The following is a 24,332-nucleotide window of genomic DNA, read 5'->3' as shown; positions in this document are numbered from 1 at the left end:
CTGTGGGTGAGTCCTGGATTCAACCACGAAAGAGCTCATTGTTGGAAACTTGTGATGTCACATTATGCAAATCATTGGCGGCGGACGTTGATGGCAAAACTTTGAGCTTTAACTCTATGTTACCAAACGGCTGAAGAGATGAAAGACTGGTGAGTCTGGTACGTGGGAGTTTGTACTTTAATCCTATAAGCAATTGTTTTGAATGTGTGTGGGTTATTTCCTGGGCACAAATTAAGCTTTTTCTTACATTTTCATGCCAGTTATGTAAGAACCCAGCAGATGTGGTGTAGCATTTGTACACCAAATGTGGAATTTGTGTCCAGGATGAATGCTATGACTTTTGGGATTGAAATAGTGCTATTTTTTTATACAGTATAGTTTTAATATACTAATTGAAGAGCTCAGATGAAAAGAATTTAAATATTTTCTTTAAAATTAGCATTTTTTATGCAGTATCACTGAATGGCCTGAGGCCAGGATCAAGCAAATTTGAAGTGAAAGTATTTGATGCACGTAAAATATGTGCGAAAAGCATTCGGTTAATATCATCTAACTTTTGATGGAGGTTTAGCGGCTTTTGCATCTGAGCTCCTCAATTGTAATGCCATATATCTGTTTGTCTATCCAAGCAATTGTTTACAAGTGATACAATTGTGTTTCTTTAAAGGTCAAAACAATGAGCATTTCCATCCAAGCACCTTCATGAAGGGTTTGGATTTACCTCTGCAAAGCATGAGCACATTGTCGGGGAAATTGAGCGCTGCGGGTGATGGGGAGAGCATGAGAGATGACGTACGAGCAGAAGAAAACATTTCGGATTTTTCTCCATCTCCAATCAAACCAAATCATCATTTAAAAAAAACAGGCTACCGAATCAGACCTAAACTGGCCTCCGCTCAAGCCGTCCTGTCATCCAGACTAGGAGAACCGATAGAAACGCACACAAATCTACATGAGGATAAACCAGAACCTTTGGATTGCCTACCAAGACCTGGTAAAGAAGTTATCACAGGCATGGACACTGAGGAAAAGCAAGTGATGGAGGTTGAAGCACGTGTTGAAGAAGATTCAAAGATGGTGTTTAATGCAGAATCTAGAAAGAACATGTGGAGAAGCAAATCTGACCTTAAGGAAAAGCTGAAGGGCAGGATGAGGGAGAGACTGGGTGGAAGTCTGGATAACATTTACGAGGGCAAGGAGAGAGAGAAGATGACTGAGAGCAGAAGGCAAAGGCAAAGGAGTTGGGCTTCAAAACAAAGAAACATACAAGCAACTGGGACTTCAAGAGATGGGGAACTTTATTTAAACAAAGGTACGGAGAAAAAGGGTGAGGAACAGACTAGAGAAATGAAAGATTATGTTCCTCATCCTGTCCTCTCTCGGGTTCTCCTATACTCCTCAGCTTCATCGTCCTCTTCCTTCAACAACTCTTCAGCAGAGAGCGACGAGGTCTTCAGCGAGGGAGAGGATACAGCTGCAAGGAGAAAGACCTTGAATAAGGTGAGAGGAATTCTGGGAAAGGGAACGACGATGACTAGCTGTTAAAAATAAATGTGCTTAAAAGTTTCGCCATAGAAGAGTCATTTTTGTTTCCTCAAAAATAATTTCTTTCATACCTTTTTATAATCTAAAGAAGATTTTGTCAATACAAAAAAAAAGGTTTTTCGAATGTTAAAGGTTTAGCCAGAATTTGTTAGTTTATGGTTCCATGAAGAATTTTTAACATCAATAGAACGTTTTCGCTGTATAAAAGTTTCTTTGTGATAAATATATACTATTAAAGAAGAAATGTTTATTTTAAGAACCTATGACTGAAAGTTTCTTCAGGGAACCAATAATGGTTCTTCTGTGGCATAGAACCCTTTATAGAGCCTTTATTTTTAAGAGTGTAAAAGTGTACATTTTGATGTGTTCAAAGCTGCTAAACAATTTGCATTATTTTGAAAGAGTACCATTATGCATTTGAATATGACATTTGCATAGTTTTTTAAAGAGAGACCAAGTAGATGTTACTGTCGAATTTGCAATTTTCCTCAAAACAAACTTGTTATCTGTCAACTGTACAACTTTAGCACATGCTGTTCTTTACATGATGGACAAATACTGAGAAAAGAGTTATATTTTAGGGACTTTTATGCCTTTATTAGGATTGGTTAGTAGAAAGATGACAAGAAAGTGTTAAGGGGAAATAGGGGAGGAGGATCAAACTTAGGTCACTCACTGCAAAATATGACTTTCTTACTTGTTTTTTTTCTTGTTTTTAGTACAAATATCAAAAAACTCTCAAATGCATGAATTTGTGTTTAAAACAAGTCAAAAATCTGCCAATGGGGTAGATTGCTGCCAATCGGCAAATTGCTTGTTTTATGCACAAATTCACTTAAATTTGATATTTTTGTCTAAAAATTTGACTTATTTTCTTTGATCTTGATTTAAGAATTTTTAAATACTTGTATTTAAAACAGGACAAAAATACTAAGTAAGAAAGTAATTTTAGTGCCTTGAGCACACTGGCACTGTGGAGCTATCGGCGCTGACAGGGTTTAGGGATAGTTCAACCCAAAAATGAAAATTCTGTCATCATTTACTCATCTTGATTTTTTTATTTTGATGAACACAAGAAGATATTTTCATAAATGATGGTAAGCATACAGCTGCCGTTACCATCGACTACCATAGTAGGAATACAAATATTATGGAAGTATTGAGACAAATGATGAAGAAGGTATTTTGATAAATGATGGTAAGCATTATGGTAACCATTGACTTCCATAGTAGGATAAACAAATATTATGGAAGTATTGTGATAAATGATAATGAAGATATTTTGATAATTGATAGCACACAGTTAATGGTACCCATTGAATTCCATCGTATTTGTTTTTTCTACTGTGGAGGTCAATGTTTACCATCGGCTGTGTGCTGACAGTCATTTGTCAAAGTGTCTTCTTTGGTGTTCATCAGAATAAAGAAATTCATACAGGTTTAGAACAACATGAGGATGAGACATGATGACAGAATTTTTTCAGATTTTTTTATATCCCTTTTAGATGATTTTTAAGAGTTAATGATGTTTGATATGTTCTTTTAACCCGTAATCATTCTTACAAATAAAAGGGGTTTAAGATAGCATAGAAGAACCATTTTTGTCTGAATGCTTCTATACAGAACCTTTCTGCAGAACATTTATTTCTTTACAAAAACAGTTCTTTAGATTAAAAAAGGGTTTGAAAGAAATTATTCTTCTTAGAACATTTAACAAAATTGCTCTTGTGGAACCAAAAATGGTTCTTGTTGTGAGCACCTTCATTTTTAAGAGTGTTGTTAAAATATAAAGCATCAAGGTGATAGCAGCTTCATTATACATAACTGTACTGTACACAGTTTGAATATACTGCATGCCAAAAGAAATTAACCCTTTTCATTTTCCAGTGTCGATCATGGAGAACATTTTTGACCATGATGCAGTGGTCCAAACGCACACAGAGCTCATGGATCCAGCTGGCTGGTCACCAAGGTATGAAGATCACTGAACATTTTCAAGGTTAATTTAACCCAACAGATGGGTTTGTCCATGTAGTTTACCCAGCCATGGGTTGAAACCACCCAGAATTCTTTTGAGCGTAACCTCAATATTCTAATACTTAAAGCAAAATGAAAATTCTGTCATCATTTACCCATCCTCATGTTGTTTAAAACCGGTATGACTTTCTTGTTTCTGTTGAACACAAAAGAAGATAGTATGATAAATGATGGTAACCACACAGTGACCTTACCCAACGACTTATATAGTAGACTAAACAAATATTCTGGAAGTCAGTGGGTACTGTGAACTGTGTTGTTACCATCATTTATCATAATATCTTCTTTGAGTAATTCCTCTGAGAAATATAATGTTTTGTGTGTTCCCTTCAGGTAATGTTAAGCTGAGCGAGGGTGGTGAGGTACTGAAGAGGTTTTCTGAGGTAGAAGACAGCTGCCTGCAGGATCTCATGTCTGATGCGCTCTGTCAGTTCGTGCCTCATTATTATGGACACATCAGTCAGGACGGAGAGCGTTTCATTCGTCTAGAGGATCTATTGAGTGGTCTTAGATCTCCTGTGATCATGGACTGCAAAATGGGTGTCCGGTAAGAGCGAACCTAATGAGAGCTTAAACTCTAAATACAGAATATGTTGAATAAAAAAATTATTCAAAAGCATATAAACAAATACACAACCATTCAGAAAGATAGACAGATGGACAGACAGACAGATAGAGTAGATAGACAGATAGAGTAGACAGACAGACAGACAGACAGATACAGAAGAAAGATAGATACATACAAACAGACAGGTACAGTAGACAGACAGACAGACAGACAGACAGACAGACACAGACAGACAGACAGACAGTCAGTCAGATACAGACAGACACAGATAGACATATACAGACAGACAGACAGACAGATACAGTAGACAGACAGATAGAGACAGACAGACAAACAAACAGCAGACAGAAAGATACAGTAGACAGACAAATACAGACAGAGAGACAAACAGACAGACAGACAGACAGATAGATAGAGACATACAGACAGACAGATACAGTAGACAGACAGACAGACAGACAGATACAGTAGACAGACAGTCAGATACAGACAGACAAACACACAGACAAACAGATACAGTAGACAGACAGATACAAACAGACAGACAAAAAACAGCAGACAGACAGATACAGTAGACAGACAAATACAGACAGAGAGACAAACAGACAGACAGACAAATAGATAGAGACATACAGACAGATACAGTAGACAGACAGTCAGATACAGACAGACAGACAGACAGACAGACAAACAGATACAGTAGACAGACAGATACAGACAGACAGACAAACAGACAGACAGATACAGTAGACAGACAGATACAGTACACATTCAGACACAGACAGACAGACAGACAAACAAACAAACAGACAGACAGATAGAGATAGACAGACAGACAGACACAGTAGACAGACAGACAGACAGATACAGAATAAGATAGATACATACAGACAGACAGACAGACAGACAGGCAAACAGACAGACACAGAAGAAAGATAGATACATACAGACAGACAGACAGACAGACAGAGTAGACAGGCAGACAAACAGACAGACAGACAGACAGACAGATACAGACAGATACAGACAGACAGACAGTCAGATACAGACAGACAGACAGATAGACATATACATACAGACAGACAGACAGATACAGTAGACAGACAGATACAGAAGACAGATAGACATATACAGTAGACAGACAGATACAGACAGACCGACAAACAGACAGACAGATACAGTAGACAGACAACAGAGTAGACAGACAGTCAGATACAGACAGACAGACAGACACACGCGCACACACACAGAGACAGACAGACAGACATATACAGACAGACAGACAGACAGACAGACAGACCGATACAGTAGACAGACAGACAGACAGATACAGTAGACAGACAGATACAGACAGACAGACAGACAGACAGACAGAGACAGACAGACAGACAGACACACACACACACACACACACACACACACACACACAGACAGACAGATAGACATATACAGACAGACAGACAGACAGACAGACCGATACAGTAGACAGACAGACAGACAGATACAGTAGACAGACAGATACAGACAGACAGACAGACAGACAGACAGAGACAGACAGACAGACAGACAAGACAGACAGATACAGACAAACACAGTGAACAGACATACATACATACAGACAGACAGACAGACAGATACAGTAGACAGACAGACAGACATACAGATACAGTAGATAGACATATACAGATACAGTAGACAGACAGATACAGACAGACAGACAGATACAGTAGACAGACAAATACAGACAAACACAGTGGACAGACATACATACATACAGACAGACAGACAGACAGACACAGTAGACAGACAGACAGACAGACAGACAGACAGACAGACAGACAGATACAGTAGATAGATAGACAGACAGACAGGTACAGTAGACAGACTGACAGAAAGGTAGAGTAGACAGACAGACAGATACAGACAGACAGACAAATAGATAGAGACAGACCGACAGATACAGACAGACACAGTAAGACAGACAAACAAGACAGATACAGTAGACAGACAGACAGATACAGTAGACAGACAGGTACAGTAGACAGACAGACCGACAGATAGATGCAGATAGACAGATAGAGTCAACCATTATTAATGTTGATCAGTTGTTTAAAACCACATTCATTTGTTGATCTGTGTGTCTGTGACCTTTAACTATATTTGAGTGAGACTGCCCCTAACTGCATCATGAGTGTTATTCAAACATTATTCACAGGACATATCAGGAAGAAGAGATCATTAAGGCCAGGACTAACGCCAGCATGCGGGCTGATATGTATCAAAAGATGATGAAAGTAGATCCGGCATCTCCAACTCCGGAGGAGCACGCACAGGGAGGCGTAACGAAGCTGCGTTACATGCAATGGAGGGACGACAGCAGCACTACCTCAACGTTGGGCTTTCGCATAGAGGGCATAGTGGTATGAAAAGAGATCAGTCCCGTCAAAGGTGTACTGTCATAGCCTGTAATGTATGAAATATAATTTTAAAAAAGCTATGAAAATTCTCTCATAATTTACTCACACTCATGACCTCCCAGATTAATATGACTTTCTTTAGCTAAACACAGATGAATAACTTTATATTAAAACGCAAAAGTTAGATCTCAAAATAAAATGCTTTAAGGTGACATTTTTTATATCTTGGATATAAACATTTTAAAGTTTTTACTGTTTTGGCCAACATTTTGATGTCATTTTGCTTTGTTCCAGATGGGGAACGGAAAAGTATTACGTGATTTTTACAAGACACGCACAGATGCCCAAGTGACAGAAGCACTGTTATCTTTTACCAAGAGACAGGTTCATATTCTAGTAAGTGCAAATCCTTTCATACTTGATTTTTTGTTTGCTCAATATACTATAGAGTCACACAAACGTTTTGTTAAAATAACTGTAAAATTGGACATTTACTGTTGTATCCATGCATCGACGGGTCAGGGCGGTATTGGTGGCAAAAGAGGGACCATCACAATATGGTCATAATGTTTTGGCTGATGTCAGGTTTTATTGTGTTCAGTTAATGCCAAGCTAATATAAAAAAATTTTAAAAAAATATTAACTTTTGAGATTATTAATAGAATGTGCTTTAACGTGGGCCCATATGACTTTCTCTGTGCTTCCCTGCTTGATAAGCCTTGCTTGTTTACTTACAAATGTGCAAAAAATCAAATAAAATTCCTGTGTTACACATTGTTTATCCCAGAAGGCCTACAAATCCAGATTACAAGCACTGAATGAAACACTACAACAGTCAACCTTTTTTAGCAAGCATGAGGTCAGTAAAACTTAATTTTGCTACCCCGTTCTCCTTTCAAAATGCATTTTAAGGGACCTGGTTTCACCTTCACCTCTAAATATCTCATCTTAGATCATAGGAAGTTCTCTGCTCTTTGTCCATGACTGCAACGGCAAAGCTAATATATGGATGATAGATTTCGGAAAGACCATCCCAACACCAAACGGTGTCCAGTTGAGGCATGATGTTCCATGGGTGGAGGGAAACAGGGAGGACGGATATCTCCTTGGTCTAATCTCTCTCATCTCTCTGCTGGATGAAGCCATCATGGAAGCAGAGGAACACGGTCAAGAGCCATCATTGGAAGTCTGAGGCATCCCTTCATTTCGTTCATTGGTTTCAAGAAGAATCTCTAGAAAAAAGCATTTTCAATTGGCATGGAATTAAAAACTCTTACATTACTGTAAAAAGCAATATTTTTGTATACTCAATGAGGCTGCAAGATTGGATCCTCTAGTCAAGACTATTGACATGTAACAGTATTAATAAAGCATTTACATATCTGTTTACTTAATGCTTGAGATGTTATGAAAAGCTACTGTGAAGTGTCGGTTTGATATGGGATATGGCATGATAAGCCAACCATAAGATCTACAGAAAATGTAAATATTTAACTCTAAAAGAAAATGTTAGTCAGTGCTAAAAGTGAGTCTGCTTATTTTCCAAGCTGAATAAATGTATGTCTTTTTTAAAGCTGATAGTTTAAAATGAAAACAAAAAAGTTTTGTATGTCATTTTTTGCTCATGTCTATGGTAAAGCACGCGCATTTCTGCTTAGCTACAGTAACGTTTTCAGTTTGCCACGTGCATCGGTGAGAGCACGCGATTCCGCGCATGTGTCAGATATCAATTTAATGGGGGCATGATGATGACTCGCTACCGGAAGAATTACCCTAATCTGTCGGTGATAACACGTGTTTACCCTAGTTGTTCAGGTACCCGTTACTATAATTTATGCCTTTTATGAGTCGTTTGTGACTTCAACTAAAACTCATCAGAAGTTCAATACTGTATTAACGTTAATTAATGCAGTGGTTGACAGGTTTGATTAAACATCGTAGACCTACGCTTTAAATCTGTCGGTGTTAACACGTGTTTACCCTAGTCGTTCAGGTACCAGTTACTATAATTTATGCTTTTTATGAGTCGTTTGTGACTTTAACTAAAACACACCAGAAGTTTAATATTGTATTAGCGTTAAATATTGCAGCGATTGACAGGTTTGATTAAACATTGTAGGCCTACGCTTATCTTCACATATTAATTATACAAATTGCATTATTGCAACATCGAGCAAATACTCCAAAGCATGCCAAAGAAAAAAAATAATTTTGAAAGAAATGGTGTAAAAGAAGTATGCTATGACGTCACTCCAAGTACTGATTTTTAATAATATTTATCTTTTTATTTGTAAATTCATGTAAAAATATTTCCAAATGTGTTTTTTTATCCGTTCGTTTGTAATTTTATATATTACGTTCACGTGTATTGATAATTGAGGTCGAAAAAAATTCAACCAACATCAAAACAGTTAACTTAACAGAAGGTATAACATGAGCAATTTATACGTATAATATAATATAAAACTATATAAAACAATTTTTAAAGTTTAATTGTTTGGTAATTATCTAGCTAAGAAATCCGGAAGTGCATTCTGTGGCAATTCGTTTTGGCGCAAGGCATTATGGGAACAGTAGTTCGCTACAGTATAGTTGTTTTCTAAACAGAACGCGGTTAAAATTCTTATTGACTTTTAAAAGCACTTCAACGTATGATAAAGCAAGCGAGGTAATATGCGGCTTTTTAATAGAATTTGAATTTTTAAAAAAATCAGTAGGTTTGTAGTTTAATTATGGCGGAACAATGAACAAAAAATACAGCAAAAGTGTCCTACCCTGGCGTCTGAAATCGTCTCGTCCCCTTCCCTCAGACTCGGATGGTCCTGCTGTGAGACAGGTGTGGAGGACTGATGGCAATCTGAAAGGTAAGTATATGAGCAACCTACAGTACACTGTTTACGTGTGCACATACTTTATATGAACAGCTAAAACTGCACTATTTAAATTCTTTATTTATTTATTTATTTTGTATTTTCTGTATAGTAAGGTGACCAGATTTTTTTAAATGAAAACCGGGGACATTTCCTAGCCCAATGGTCTTAATATGATTAAAATCGTATTTGTTGTTATCTGTAAATAAAAAAATGGGGACTGGGGACGAAACATTTTCAGCAAAAATGACTTTCTTACTTAGTATTTTTGTCTTGTTTTCAGTACAAATATCTGAAAAATTCTTAAATCAAGATGCATTTTCTTCATAAGCAAAATCCTCTAAGAAAAAATCTAGCTTTAAGACAAAAAAATATTAAAATGAAGTGAATTTTTGCTTAAAACAAGCAAAAAATCGTCCAATGGTGTAAGATTGTTTTGCTTGTTTTTGCAAATGTAATATTTTTGGTCTAAAAACTAGACTTATTTTCTTGGGTCATTTTGCTTATCAAGGAAATGAATCCTGTTTTAAGAATTTTTGAATATTTGTACTAAACAAGACAAAAATACTTAGTAAGAAAGTAATTCAATACTAAGTAAGAAAGTAATTTTTTTGTGTTTCTAATCTAATTAATTTCTGTAGCATAAATCAGTTTTTTTTCCTTTTTTTATTCTGTGCACAAATATGACATACCTTATCAAAACTTAATTATAAGGTACTACTTCAGCTGATTTAATAGCATTGTAACTTTGGGTTTTCAACTTGGGCGAAGACGCGTTTGAGGCGAATAGCGCGTTTTCACGGCAAACGCCCCGCCCATATCGCGTCATTCGCATTGCCCCACTTTGTATGCAACCTACTCGCGCAAATCGTTGAACTCGCATCTGGTGTAAACCCACAGTAAACGTTAAGAACAGAGGAAATAATGCAAAATGTAAACATATTAAGCCTACACAAAACAAATGCTCGGTACCATGCTGTGATCAGTTCACTTCATTGATTTATTATTTTAATTAAACATGAGTAGTTAGTACCTTAACCCCCGGTAACTTTGACTGTTTTTATATTTTGACTGATGATAACTTGATGACGCTTTCTCATGTGTCTCTTAGTAAATTTTCTTCGCTAAATCAGAGAAGCTCAACTAAGAAATCAGTGTAGCTCGCGGCCCCCTCTGCTGGTGAAAATAATCATTACATGATTGCTCCGGTCTGGGACTATAAAGACTACATGCTGATCGGGTTGTGTATTTGCTGGTTGTTTTGGACGTGCTGTAAAACGGGGACATTTCCGGGGACAGCTTCAGTCGGGGACAGAACACCAAAAACGGGACTGTCCCCGGAAAATGGGGACTTCTGGTCACCTTACTGTATAGGCACGTGACTTAAGTTGTTGCAACAATGAAAAACACTGAAATAGAATTGAATTTAAATAGTTTTTATGATTTATTTTATGTAATAAACTAAACACATGTTATTCACTGTACTGGTTTATTGCATGCACACATGCACTTTGTTTTGCATTACAGAGCATTATGGTCGCAATGACAATCAGCAGTTTTTTAACCGTGGAGGTTATAGGTCCTTCAGGAACCATTCTCACTGGCGTGCCAAACCACCAAGGCAGTTGGGACCTTGTGGCAGGTTTCCGGGTGGCAGCGTTGATGGGTCAGCCAGTATAAGCAGTCTCAAACATGACTGTGGGAAATATTTTACTGTGATTGTGTCGTCTAAATGTTGGGGTTTAATTTTCACTCCATGTTAACCTGCTAAAAAATATTATTTTCCTGCCTAGGTCTAACTGGAGGGGAGACGGGCAAACGGAAAGGGGAAGAGGGGGAAATAAGTTTAAGAATTTTGGAAGGGGAGGTGCATGGAGAGGAAGACAAAAAGGTGGAAGAGGAGGACCGATCTTTAGGATTACAGTAAGAATCAAACAGAATAACACAGTTTATTTAAATTTTACATCAAAAATGAGAAAATGACCTCATGGTCCATTCTAACCAGTAATATTAAACAAATAGTGCTGAATTTCAGATATGAAACTAGTCAATGTCCAGCAATGGATTTAAAGATTTGTGATCTTGAATTGTAATTGATTTAAATGATATGAGTCCATAAGATCTTTATGTCTGCTACACAGATACCACGTGCAAAGAAATATAGGCAGCATTGGCTAATATCATCACTTCAGACACACAGTCCCATACCTTTCAAGCCACTACATGTAAGTAATCGCAGATGTAAAACATCCACCAGAGGTCAGCAGAGTTTTATTTGATGTGTGAAGTGTTGTGTACTTGCCTTTTTATTAATCTAAAACCTTTATTATATTTTAATTTAACTATAATTCTTTTCGAGTTTTGGTCAACACTTAGTTTAAATCGTATATATCCCTGCTAGTATTTGCAACTGCTTTGTGACTAAAATCTGTGTTTGTTTGGTGATGATGTCTCATTGTGTTTGTATCTAGTACTGCACATCAGGTCAAAGCGTTCACTTCTATGTGGAGGATGAAGCCGCTGCCAGCGCCCTGCGCAGACTGTCACGCAAAATCACAGACAGCGAGGGTTACAAAGTACTGTATCATTCCTACTATTTAAAACTCTTCTCTGTCTTTACTGGATTTATTTGGCTTTAATCAAGGCTGATGATTAAAGTCAACATGAAACATTTATTTAATCTTAGCAAAGTTTTACTAAAACCGGTTGTCTTGACATCTTTAGAGCATTGACATGCTTGTTTTGCAGGTGGTTGTCTTTGCAAACCCTTGTTCAAGTTTTCCTGTGCAACAAACCAGCCTGAAGCCAGAAGATCTGAAGCATTTAAAGGTTATAATGACTGCTGTTGATGAAAATGTGCTTTAAAAACACATTATTTTGTTAGACATGCTTCTTGTTATACTAAAGCCCGGAGTATAGTCTGTTTTTTGCATGTATGCAAAGGTACGTGCATGGTCGAACACACAACATTGCAAAGTATAGTTTATTTGACTCGTACGCGTACACAGACGTTCAGCACATGCGCATTCTGATGACGAAAATTGTCTCACGCATGCTGTACCCGCACCCTTGCGTACGCATACAAAAATTCACCATACTTTGGCCTTAAAGAGCACCAATGGTCCGATTCACGATTATACATTTCCTTTGGTGTGTGTGTATTCGTTCCTGTTAATGATATGCAAACGGTACAAAGCCTAAAGTAAACGATGACATGAGTTATCGTCTCCAACGTAGGTCTTATTTGGATTACAACAAACACACGGATTGTAGGCAACAGTTTACTTCCTGAGATTGGTGATGTAGACAAGACCGACATTATCATAATTCCTCTCGCTTCTGACTCACAGCCTGTAAGTTAAAGGTGCAGTGTGCAATTTTAAAAGAAATGCAAAATAATATACAAAACATATTATCAGGGGTGTATGACCTTTTGTAATGAACCATTATGTTTTTATTACCTTAGAATGAGACGTGTTAATCTACATACACAGAGGGTCCCCTTATGTGGAAGTCGCCATTTTGTGCCACCATGTTTCTACAGAAGCCCTTAAAGGAATAGTCTACTCATTTTCAATATTAAAATATGTTGTTGCCTTAACTGAGAATTGTTGATGCATCCCTCTGTCATCTGTGTGCGTGCGCGTGGGCGCTGGAGCGCGCTGTGACGCTTCGATAGCATTAAGCTTAGCCCCATTCATTCAACTGCACCATTTAGAGACAAAGTTAGAAGTGACCAAACACATCAACATTCCCCCCATTCAAGACGAGCAGCCACACGAGCAAGTTTGGTGGTACAAAACAAAACGTAGCGCTTTTCCAAGCGGATTCAAAAGAGGAACTACATTTTACGGCGCAACAGCACTTTTGGGAGTGCTTCGACTCGCCTGAAAAGTCCGCTCCCCTTCTCCCTCTCATAATGGGAGAGGGAGGGTGTTACTGCGCCGAGTCGAAGCACTCCCAAAAGTGATATTACGCCACAAAATATAGTTCCTCTTTTAAATCCGCTTGGAAAAGCGCTACGTTTTATTTTGTACCAGCAAACTTGCTCGTATAACTACTCGTCTTAAATAGGAAAAACTTTGATGTGTTTGGTCACTTCTACCTTTATCTCTAAATTGTACCATTGTATGAATGGGGCTAAGCTAAATGCTATCGAAGCGTCACAGCGCGCTCCAGCGCTTACGTGCACACACACAGATGATAGAGGGATGTATCAACAATACTTAGTTAAGGTAATAACATATTTTAATATTGAAAATGAGTAGACCATTCCTTTAACGGACAAACTTTTTTTACTAGGTTTTCTCCGACAATTACACATTTTTCTGGTGGCGTCTACTGTAGCTTTTCTATGCATTTCAAAAGCAAGGGGTGAGCAGTAGACTGAGCCATTAGTTGCAATTTGCAACCTCACCACTAGATGCCACTAAAAAATACACACTGCACCTTTAACTTCTGTTAGCGTTGCATTGTGAGCGAATCTTTCAAACATGGTAAGGAGCGTCACATTTTCTGTCTGACGTATCTGGCAGAGGTTTTAAGGCCAATCACAATGTACAGATTAGCTGGCCAATCAGGAACAGTTTTGTACAAAATCCATGCGTTTCAGGAAAACAGGGAAATCTGAAGCTACAAAAATGTAGGGTATGTGGAAAATGTGTTTTTTTTTATAAACCATGTGAACACATTGTATTATGCCAAATACACAAAATAATGTTGTTATTTAGCAATGAAATAGATGCTCTTTAATACTTCTGATTGTGGTTCTGTTTCACAGAAATGCATGTCTAAACGTTTTGATGTCTCCCAGAAGTGTCTTGATCTGAGCAGCATCCACACTGATCCAAGTAAAACTTAATAGCATCCCAACATTGGCCAAAATACTGCAATTAACAAATACCTTTTTGGTTGATGAATTTGTTAAATGTTTGCAAACTTTTTTTCCCCCCGCCAGCCTTGGTTTCTCAGAAAATTCAGGTGACATTGAACAAAAACAACTGCGTGAAGGCTGTGTTAGCAATCATTGAGGAGAATATCCCAGCGGTAAGATTGCACAACAGCAGGTCAAATTTTGTGAATTTACATCGCATGCATGTATCTTGGATTTATGTTTTTTACATTAGCACAGTGGCTCAATGGGTAGCACTATTGCCTCACAGCAAGAAGATTCTCGGTTCGAGGCCCGACTAAGTCGGAGGCCTCCAGGTCTTGCTAAAGCCATATTAACCATTACAACCTCCTCCATTCATATCAATACCAGTGACTAAGGGTGTCACGATTTCGATTTTACAATTTTAAATCGAAACTGATCGAAATTAAGTCACAACCTCGAACTTCGAAGAAAAATGGGATCGTCGATGCTGCCATGCCCCCATGTCACGTCCGGTCGGCTTGCCAAGTGGGGAAAAAACTCTCAGAGGTGCCTTTAAAAACATTGGTTAGGGGAACGCGATTTATATTTTAAACACAAGGGATGTTAAATGTTAAAAAAAGGGATTGCTAAAACTCCTTGAAATGCATATCATAAACGGGATTACTACCTAGTCATCTGACTTCGGACAGAGCGCAGCTCTCTGCACGTGCACAAGAGCGGGTTATATTTTAAACAAAAGGGATAGTTTGCTTCAACTCGCATGAAACGCATAAAACTGAAAAAATACGTAAGGATTACTACTTTAGTTTACGTTTAAAATTCGGACAGATGTGAGAGCGTGTGCACGTGAGACAGAGAGAAGTGCAGCTGCATGATGCGCTGCATTTATTTCAGATGCTAGGAGTCCAAGACGTGCGCATTAAGTCCATGTGCGTGCAAGAAAGAATCCTCTCTCTACAAGCTCTAAACCCCCATGCAAGAAAAAGCACGCAATGTGCATGTTAATGCAAAACTATAATAATAAATATTAATGGCATAGAATTTTTTTGAGAATCGAATCAAATTGTGACCTTAGGATCGAAAATGTAATTGAATCGAGGATTTGGAGAAAAGTGACACCCCTACCAGTGACATATCTTGGTAATATTAAATATCTTCATTTTTTATTGTTAACTGGTTCTCGCCATAAATATAGTTCAATGTATACATGAAAAAATAAGGGTTTTTTAAGATCCATGACATTTACTATGAAACTCCACTAAAGTTCAGCCACAATATCTGGACATAAATAGGAGATCAAAACATCCAGCTGCTGAAAAGGGTTAAATAAATAACCCTACAATTGTATTTCTCTGGTAAACGGCTGCGTGAGATTTGGCATAACTTGGATCTTGATTTCAGAAAACATTTGTCAGCCCTCTCAGGGTGATCTCGGGTCATGCACGGATATTAAGACAAATACATTGCTTTGGATAAATTGGAGTAAAAAGTCTCTTCTCTTTCTGTCACCCTTCACAGTTGTCGTCTCTAAATCTGAGCAACAACATGCTGTTTCACCTGAATGCTCTTGCAGATCTGGTGCAGAAAACCCCGAATCTGAAGTCACTGAATCTGTCTTGTAATGAGGTGAGAGGTGCTTTTTTTGACAATTATTATCTTACTTAATTCTTTATTTTCTGTTAGTTTACTCCAATCTTTAAATGTATTAGCATCTGTCATCTGTGATATTTCGTTCTATGTGACTGTAGCTGAGGTCTGAGGAGGAGCTCAATAATCTGAAAGGTCTCGGGCTGGTTGAGCTTTGGTTGGACAGAAACCCTCTGTGTGATTGTTTTGATGATCAGACCTCGTATATCAGGTCAGTATGAGTGTCCAAAAGTGAATTTTAGGTCTGTTGGTAGTAACTACAGTAGTTTTGAAATCCCTCATGGGTCAAGATCTGCATGGGCTCATTCAAAAGAAATTCATAAGTAAGGATTATCAGTTTTTAGTAATCCTCATCCCATCATAGCATTTACTTTTGATTTGGTTTATGCTATGCTACGCATGGGCCTGTGAAGCTATACTTTCAATCTAAATGGCATTTATAACCCCATTCATACAGCATTTTGGTCCCAATAAATTTCTGTAAAATTGACACAGAAACGATGCCGTAAGGGGCATGCCACGTTATCGCAACAAGAAGTTAAAGTTTAAGCTCTTTGGCACAGGGATTTAAATGCAGATCAACATTCACAACGAGAAATTTTGGCAATCTGGACTAAGGCAGAGATTAAGAAGCTCATCACTATCTGCGCTAAAGCTAAGATCATTCACCAGCATGACAGAACAGCACATCACACACTTCTTATGATCTTGTCATAAACTAAAAAATCACGGATGATTAGCAAACTTCTGTGAAAAAACCTAGCTAGTGCAGGACTTTAAGTCTGTGTGTTTACAGGATCTTTACGGTATGTGTGTATATGCATGCACAGATTGCGGAAAATCATTGACAGTGTGAATCAAACGATACTGGACCAATCCCAGATGCATTTTCCATGTAAATATCTGTGTGAAAAGGGCTTATTGTCCTATATATGAAGAGCTCAAATGCAAAACCCTCGAAGTGCATCTGACATGTTTTCTTGTAAATTATTTTTTTATATTTTTTATATCAGACTCTCGATAAGTTCTGCCGATAAACTGGTATTTTTAAATGCTTGAGGGCCGGAGTTAAGAGGATTTGAAGCGAAAGTATTTAATGAATGTAATATGTGCTGACAGCATTATCTTGTTTTTGACAGAGGTGGGGTTTTGAGTAGGGATGCACCGAATGTTCGGCATCCGAAGTTATTTGGCCAAAATGGCAAAAAAAAACATTTCGGTGCTTGGAAAAGTGAAAACGTCAAATAATTTTTTTCTGAGCCATAAGGTCTTTGATGATGTAATTAACTCTTTTGCAGCCAGCATTTTTCATGATTTTTACAAAAGTTTAATGCCTTCCAGAAAATGCTCCTTTTTAAATATATAAACATAATATATATAAATTAAAAGAACAGACCCTCTGCTTTCAAACAAAAAAATCTGTTTCATCCTACCTTCTGTTTTTATCACATCTCAAATATGTGTAGGTTTCATCAAAAACACACAAAATTTTGAGCAAAAAGCTGAGATAATTCCATTTTTGTGAAGGACTTTTGAAAGAGATCAGATGCTGAGCGATCTTTAAAACATACACGGACATACAGCTGTTTGCCCTAGGGCAGTGCTTCTCAAATAGTGGGGCGGGACCCCCAGGGGGGGCTCGAAGTAACATCAGGGGGGCACGCAAGACCCCGGGGAAAATACTTTTTCAGGAAGTGATTTTTTTTGCACTGTCACGCTGATAAGCCACTTATTTTTTTTTATTAATATTTATTGATTATATTTAATTTAATTTTTCAGTATCAAATGGTCAAAAAATATTATACTTTAAATAAGGATTGTTTTTTTTTAAGGCAAATTGATGCATTTTAAGTCTTTTTTTGTTAAAGGCTAAAAAACAATGTTAATAAAGTTATTCTTTGTTGTAAGTTGATCGATATTTCTATTTTTGTGTTTTCTTTAATGTTAATAAGGATACAATGTTTTGCAGATGTGTCATTTTATAGACAAATTATACTATTTACAGTCGCGGCGGAGAGTTGGGGGGCGCGAAATGTTTACTTCTTCCTAGGGGGGGCGTGACAGAAAATAATTGAGAAGCACTGCCCTAGGGCAATACTTCCGGGTTTTATAAGGTGCGGAATCCACCTGGTGGATAAAGGGGGGATTGCAGATTGACGAGAACTCGTCAATGGTGGGGAAAGAGTTAAATAGTAAGTTAGTCAGCACAGAGTGACATGTGCGCAAATGCAGCAAACATGTTGGTAAAAGCATTTAAGGTGTCAGAGAAAGACGCAAAAACATACAGCACTACAAGTTTCATTTATCTTTTAAAATCAAGACATCCTGAACACCATGCAGTGTATGAAAAACACACACTGCGGCGGCGATGAGTGTTTGTCTTCTGAATGCACAAGCACGGAAAAAGAGAGACTTTAGCTCTTCATCTCACGTCGTAGAACGACGAAGAGCGTCAGCAGTATGTAATAAAAACTTCATAAAACCAGTAAAGTCCTACAATGACAAACATGCTTATATTAAAAACATGCTTTTTATGTGTTTGAATGTGGGTGGGTTTAATTTTTATCTTTTCCTTTTGTGGGTCGGGTACATCACGTTTTCTTCTTGTCTTTATTGTCGTCTTTAACAGGGCACTGCGTGAGCGATTTCCCAGGCTTTGTAAACTGGTGAGTTTTTTTCTGCATCGATAATGTTTTGAATTAACTCAACTCAGTTGTGCAGTCAAACACTTTGTGTTTATCAGATATAAAGTCTGGCAATCATTAATTTGTCAAGGATACAATTTCATCGAATCTGACTTCCATCCTTATCTAGTCCCATCCTACTTTTTTCTCAGTAAATATCCTGTTCAAACAGACAGATTTGAATAAAAGTGAATTTTAAAAAGCGAATGCCACTAATTTCTCTTTGTAATGCTGTTGTGTCTGTAGGACGGTCATGCACTTCCACCTCCCATCAGTTTTGGTATTGAAACCAACACAGTTCTTCCTCCATGTAAGGTAAATGAAATGGTCACTTTTAAATCGATGTGAAGGAGGTCTATGTTGTGTTTTTGACAATATGTGTTTTTATTCCAGAGCAGCTATGTAGTCTCAGATGAAATCATGAGTGTCATTCAGCGCTTTCTACAACAGTAAGTCAATGTGTTTTCATGTGTGGCCATCTTAATGATTTTCCTAAGAAACTTTTGCCAGCATTGATGTGTGCTTTCTGTTTCATGGCAGGTATTACAGCCTGTATGACTCTGGAAACAGACAGCAGCTGATGAACGCTTACCATGATGGAGCCTGTTTCTCTATCAGCCTGCCACCCTTAACCAATCCCACAAGGTCAATATTTCCCCGTTATCACTTTAAAGGGATAGTTCACCCAAAAACGACAACGTCATTATTTACTTACCCTTATGTCATTTGAAACCCCAATATCTTTGTTCTTCAGAACCTAAACACAGATCCAGTTTTGGGTTTTCTGGTTATAATGGGAGTGGATGGTGAATGAGGCGGTCACCATCCTCTCCCATATGCCCCATTTCCACCAAGGCAGTTTAAGTGCTGGTTCAGAAACAGCCTAATTGTTTAAAAACAGAGACGCTGCTGTCACTACTTAATGTCCTGTCACTTTCCCAGGTGCATGTTAGGAGAGTATCATGATGATAACCGCAATCTTAAGCAGATCACTGACTCTTGTAAGTTTCACACCCTGATGAACTTGCAAATCATCCACCTGTTTCTTGACGTAAATGTGGGGGCGCCGCCATCTCTGAGCCATATTAGCTAATACAAACGCAGTAAATCTCTACAAAACATTTGTTTACCATAATCCATGCACAAGAACTGAATGTATATGTGGCGCACATGCACTCATGATCTGTATTTACAAATCCATCCAGTAAAACCTTTCATAGAAACTGTCAGTAAACAATAAATACAATAATTGTTTAAAAACAACTAATATTATGCTGATAAAAATCTGCAGATTTATTTATTCTGCTACTATAAATTATTACAAAAATGCCATTACAGTACCGAAAATATACAACATAATCTGCTTAGTTAATGTTTATAATAGATTGTAATGTGTTTGCGCATACTTTTGTTATGTTTTAAATGAAAAGCAAATACTTTAAGCAAGCAAATAATTTCATAGGCTCATGCCTCCAAGTGATGTAATAATATTTTCATAAAACGAAAACAATACTCAATACATGAAGTAGTTTAATATGTTTATTATGGGTTTTTTTTTTTAATAACTTACAATGTGTTGAATGAGAAAGATACTGCTGACTGTGTCAGACTGCGTGAAGCTCAACGTGTCGCCATAAAGTCCATTAAAAATTGCAGTTTAAAAAAAACTCAAATCAGAGGAACAGTTGTGACATTTTAAACCAGCCCCTGAAAAGTTAAAAACACTCAAGTCTTGGTTAATTGCATGTTACAAACACTCGACTGACTTTCCCATTGTAAAGATACTGGTATGTCTCTGTGCTTTTATATTTGCGCATTGAAGATCCGTCACTTCCGATCAACAACTCAAAATGATTGAATATATCTTCATATATCAAGACACTTCTTAATTTCATCTCACACTGGTTCATATATGGCAGGTGTAGTAAATATTAACTCATAAAATCAAGTTTTATGTGTGCTCCCACTACACTGTTTTCTACCGGCTGGCTATTGAACCGGAAGTCTCGCGCAGGAAGGAAAATACGTCACATCACTCCGTTTTCGAGAAACAGGTGGATAGAAAGAAATTAAAAATGTCTTTTTGAAGTTAAAATCTTACTTTATTTAATATTGAATCCTATGCTTACAGCCACACGGATCCGCAACCTAAAACGCTCCCGGCTCAATGTGGTCGCCTTTCTCAATGAACTGCCGAAGACCCAGCACGACATGAGTTCATTTACTGTGGATGTCAATACGTATACGGTAAGTTCTTTATAGGCTGTCGCTAAACATCTTGTTTACAGATTTCCTTTTATCACAAATGAATGCCATCTTATCTTTTCTGCAGAACACTCTGTTAGCGTTCACAGTAAGTGGACTGTTCAAAGACGGTGAGGCTCGTGGTAAAAAAAATATATATATAATCTATAAGAGCAGTGAATGTTCATCCTAAAAAGAAAAATGGTCCTCTTTTCAGTTATTGGTGGATCGAAACAATCTGTGAGGGGATTTAGTAGAGCATTTATCACAGTTCCTGCTCCGAATTCTGGGTAGGAAAAGGCACATTAGTGAATATACAGATACTGATGCAACTTATAAGAAGATATCCTTTCCATATGAATACGTTTATTCCTCCTCATTGCATTTTGCAGTCTGTGCATAGTCAATGATGAGCTCTACGTGAGGACGGCCTCATCTGTGGAGATGCAGCAAGCATTTAAAGCACCACCAGCCCCGACCCCCTCAAGCAGCCACCCAGCCTCCACCCTGTCGGCATCCCAGCAAGAAATGCTCTCTGCCTTCTCACGGTGCTCGCAGATGAACCTGGAATGGTCTCAAAAGTAAGAGCAGAAATTCTGTATATTGACTGAACTGGAGGGACCAGAACTATATGAGGAGCTCAGATGCAAAAGCCGCTAAACGCCAGCTCTGTCAAAAATGGGATAATGATATTGTGTGAAAATAATGTGTTTTGTAAACCATAAACCATGCAAACACATTGTATTATACCAAATACACAAAATGACGTTGTTTTTAGCAATGTAATAGGTGCTCTTTAAGGGGTGGTTTCTCGGACAGGAATAATCTTAAACTAGGACTAGAGCTTAGTTTAACTGGGAAATATAACTAGTTTTTACAAACATGCCTTACTAAAAACATTACTTGTGTCCATTTTGAGGCAAAACACAGGGCACTGATGTATTTTAAGATATGTTAAAAATAGATGTTATTAGTTTGGACAGTTGTTACTTTATTTTAGTCTAGGACTAGTCTAATCTCTGTCTGGGAAAACGCCCCTAATAGTCTGAAAGGAATGCCCATTTACCAGGGCTCCCACAGTTCCTTGAAAGTTTGTGAATAAGGGGGGAAAAATTCAATGCCCTGGGAAATTTTTGAAAATATACATGCATAGATACAGGTCATTGAAAGTGCTTGAATTTATTTTATGCAAAAAGTTTTCTGGAAAAAACTCCATATTATTCCCTGTGTAGTGTAGGATAATATTATAAAATATTTAGACTTTTTAAGCACACATGCTAAACTGTTTGCTTTAAATGCTTATATCTTCTGTATGTGAATGTTGATTCATACAAAATGCTTATTTGCATAGTTGTGTTTGACACATGAAAACGTCTCGGGTTACGTATGTAACTGTTGTTCCCTGAGAAGGGAACGAGACGCTGCGTCTTCCTTGCCATACTTCCTGTGTCCCTGTAACGTCGTCTTTGGTAATATTTCAGATAGCGATATACTTCCTGGCTCCCGCATCACCCTGTCTTTGTCGTTAAGAATTTGATAAACACATTCACACTCACTTACCCCTGGAGGCGTCACCGAAGTGTCACCGCAGTGACGCAGCGCAAGTTCCCTCGAAAGGGAACTGTAACAATGTATCTTAAAAGGTAAAACGATGTAACCTTGCTCTCACTTGAAATGTGTCCCTATATTTAGTCCTTGAATTTGAGGGTATTGGACTTTGAAAGGTCCTTAAAGGAATATTCCAATTTCTTAAAAGAAAAATCCAGATAATTTACTCACCACCATGTCATCCAAAATGTTGATGTCTTTCTTTGTTCAGTCGAGAAGAAATTATGTTTTCTGAGGAAAACATTGCAGAATTTTTCTCATTTTAATAGACTGTAATGGACACCAACACTTAACTCAACACGTAACAGTTTTTACTGTAAACGATCCCAAACGAGGCATATGGGTCTTATCTAGCGAAACGATTGTCATTTTTGACAAGAAAAATAAAAAATATGCTCTTTTAAGCCACAACTTTTCGTCTAGGTCCGGTCCAGCGCGACCTAACGTAAATGCGTAGTGACGTAGGGAGGTCACGTGTTACATATATAAAATGCAAATTTGCGGACCATTTTAAACAATAAACTGACACAAAGACATTAATTAGTATCAGTTTACATACAACAACGTAGGAACGGTCCTCTTTTAACACACTTGTAAACACTGGGGCGGAGTTTCGCGTTCGTCCTCTGTGACCTCTTGACGTCATGACGTATTGCGTGGGGTCACGCTGGCACATCACGACCGGACCTTGACGAAAAGTTGTGGTTTAAAAGTACATATTTTTTATTTTTCTTGTCAAAAATGACAATCGTTTCGCTAGATAAGACCCTTATACCTCGTTTGGGATAGTTTATAGTCCTTTTGAAACTCCGTTGAAAAAAACTGTTAAGTGTTAAGTATTACATTTTGGGCTCTATTAAAGTCCATTAAATGAGAAGAATCCTGCAATGTTTTCCTTAAAAAACATAATTTCTTCTCGACTGAACAAAGAAAGACATCAACGTTTTGGATGGCATGGTGGTGAGTGGATTGTCTGGATTTTTCTTTTAAGAAAATGGAACATTCCCTCAAAGGTGTGGGAACCCTGATTTACAAAAAACATGTTAGATGCCCGTGTTTTGCATCTAAGCTGTTCATAGAACGAGAGAGAAAGAGAGAAAAATAGTTTAGGCTAGTTGTGTTGTGTAGTTTTATAGATTTCAATCATTACGCCCACCCCATACAGTGTATCTTGTTAAGGCTTGTGTGTTGAAGTTATTTGTGTTGCTGTTAGATGTCTGCAAGATAATGCATGGGATTATCACCGAGCTGCACAGATTTTTACAGATCTGAAGGTAATGTTCAAGCAAAGATACTAAATTGTTTTTACTCATGACTTCTAAACATATTACAACATAAATTCAGATTTTTAGTTTAATTGCACATGAATTAAGCAGAATTTTCCACAATTTGATTCATGCTTAGATTATTTTGAAGTAGACGATGCTTCTGGAAATCTTATCACATTCATTTGGGACATGAAAATAGCCTTCTTGTTCCATTCACATGTTTTGTGTCTCTTGTAGGAACAAGGAAAGATTCCTGAAGCAGCATTCATAAAGTAAATGATTGAAATTCATATTAAAATACATGTTTTAATTTGTTGTTTAACAGTGAATTTGTGATGCCAGACTGAAGTGAAATGCAGAGATTTGTTTTACATTGTTTTATTTTTGTGTTTCATTTATTCTTTAAAGACTCTACCTCAGATTGTACTTGAATAAATAACACAATGCCACTGGTTCTTTGTTATTTTTAAAAAGCACTTTTTCTGTTTTAATTGTCATGTTCATCATACATGTGTTTTTGTTTTACTTAATAGTAATAAACGCTAACATGGATGTTTACATGGAAATA

The 24,332-nt window shown here is 37.5% G+C and overlaps 2 protein-coding genes across 5 annotated transcripts; both read left to right on the top strand.

The window, feature by feature from the left end:
* Window positions 1-672: 672 nt before the first annotated feature.
* On the top strand, window positions 673-8,145 carry LOC129422789 (inositol-trisphosphate 3-kinase A). 2 transcript variants are annotated; one of them, XM_055178896.2, is made up of 8 exons: window positions 673-1,312; window positions 1,403-1,500; window positions 3,433-3,517; window positions 3,916-4,129; window positions 6,366-6,570; window positions 6,862-6,963; window positions 7,355-7,426; window positions 7,520-8,145. In XM_055178896.2, the coding sequence occupies exons 1-8, from the start codon at window positions 703-705 to the stop codon at window positions 7,757-7,759; spliced, it is 1,626 nt and encodes a 541-aa protein (XP_055034871.2). In that variant the 5' UTR covers window positions 673-702; the 3' UTR covers window positions 7,760-8,145. The 2 variants fall into 2 exon arrangements, with proteins under 2 accessions (XP_055034871.2, XP_055034868.2); XM_055178893.2 differs by having other exon boundaries at window positions 673-1,500.
* Window positions 8,146-8,231: 86 nt separating this feature from the next.
* On the top strand, window positions 8,232-24,213 carry nxf1a (nuclear RNA export factor 1a). 3 transcript variants are annotated; one of them, XR_008637536.2, is made up of 22 exons: window positions 8,232-8,382; window positions 9,378-9,431; window positions 10,965-11,103; window positions 11,231-11,360; window positions 11,579-11,662; window positions 11,909-12,013; window positions 12,186-12,266; window positions 14,218-14,287; window positions 14,395-14,483; window positions 15,832-15,939; window positions 16,062-16,171; window positions 18,590-18,626; window positions 18,891-18,959; window positions 19,038-19,093; window positions 19,185-19,289; window positions 19,587-19,645; window positions 20,776-20,891; window positions 20,977-21,031; window positions 21,106-21,178; window positions 21,281-21,469; window positions 23,676-23,770; window positions 24,002-24,072. XR_008637536.2 is itself a non-coding variant. In XM_055178891.2 (22 exons), the coding sequence occupies exons 1-22, from the start codon at window positions 8,310-8,312 to the stop codon at window positions 24,038-24,040; spliced, it is 1,902 nt and encodes a 633-aa protein (XP_055034866.2). In that variant the 5' UTR covers window positions 8,233-8,309; the 3' UTR covers window positions 24,041-24,213. The 3 variants fall into 3 exon arrangements, 2 of the variants coding, with proteins under 2 accessions (XP_055034866.2, XP_055034867.2); XM_055178891.2 differs by having other exon boundaries at window positions 8,233-8,382; window positions 23,710-23,770; window positions 24,002-24,213; XM_055178892.2 differs by having other exon boundaries at window positions 8,234-8,382; window positions 20,977-21,019; window positions 23,710-23,770; window positions 24,002-24,213.
* Window positions 24,214-24,332: the final 119 nt, after the last annotated feature.

The sequence above is a fragment of the Misgurnus anguillicaudatus genome, chromosome 16, assembly GCF_027580225.2.
Source record: "Misgurnus anguillicaudatus chromosome 16, ASM2758022v2, whole genome shotgun sequence".
Lineage (NCBI taxonomy): Eukaryota > Metazoa > Chordata > Actinopteri > Cypriniformes > Cobitidae > Misgurnus > Misgurnus anguillicaudatus.
Note: the sequence above shows the minus strand (reverse complement) of the source record. Positions and strands in the feature narration are given on the sequence as shown.

Excerpts from the sequence above, each read along its gene's own strand:
- LOC129422789 (XM_055178893.2), top strand. The coding sequence starts at position 703 with ATGAAGGGTTTGGATTTACCTCTGCAAAGCATGAGCACATTGTCGGGG. Across the intron at positions 3,518-3,915 it reads CCAGCTGGCTGGTCACCAAG|GTAATGTTAAGCTGAGCGAG; the intron begins GTATGAAGATCA and ends TGTTCCCTTCAG. Across the intron at positions 4,130-6,365 it reads GACTGCAAAATGGGTGTCCG|GACATATCAGGAAGAAGAGA; the intron begins GTAAGAGCGAAC and ends CATTATTCACAG.
- nxf1a (XM_055178891.2), top strand. The coding sequence starts at position 8,310 with ATGATGATGACTCGCTACCGGAAGAATTACCCTAATCTGTCGGTGATA. Across the intron at positions 9,432-10,964 it reads GACTGATGGCAATCTGAAAG|AGCATTATGGTCGCAATGAC; the intron begins GTAAGTATATGA and ends TTTGCATTACAG. Across the intron at positions 19,646-20,775 it reads TAAGCAGATCACTGACTCTT|CCACACGGATCCGCAACCTA; the intron begins GTAAGTTTCACA and ends CTATGCTTACAG.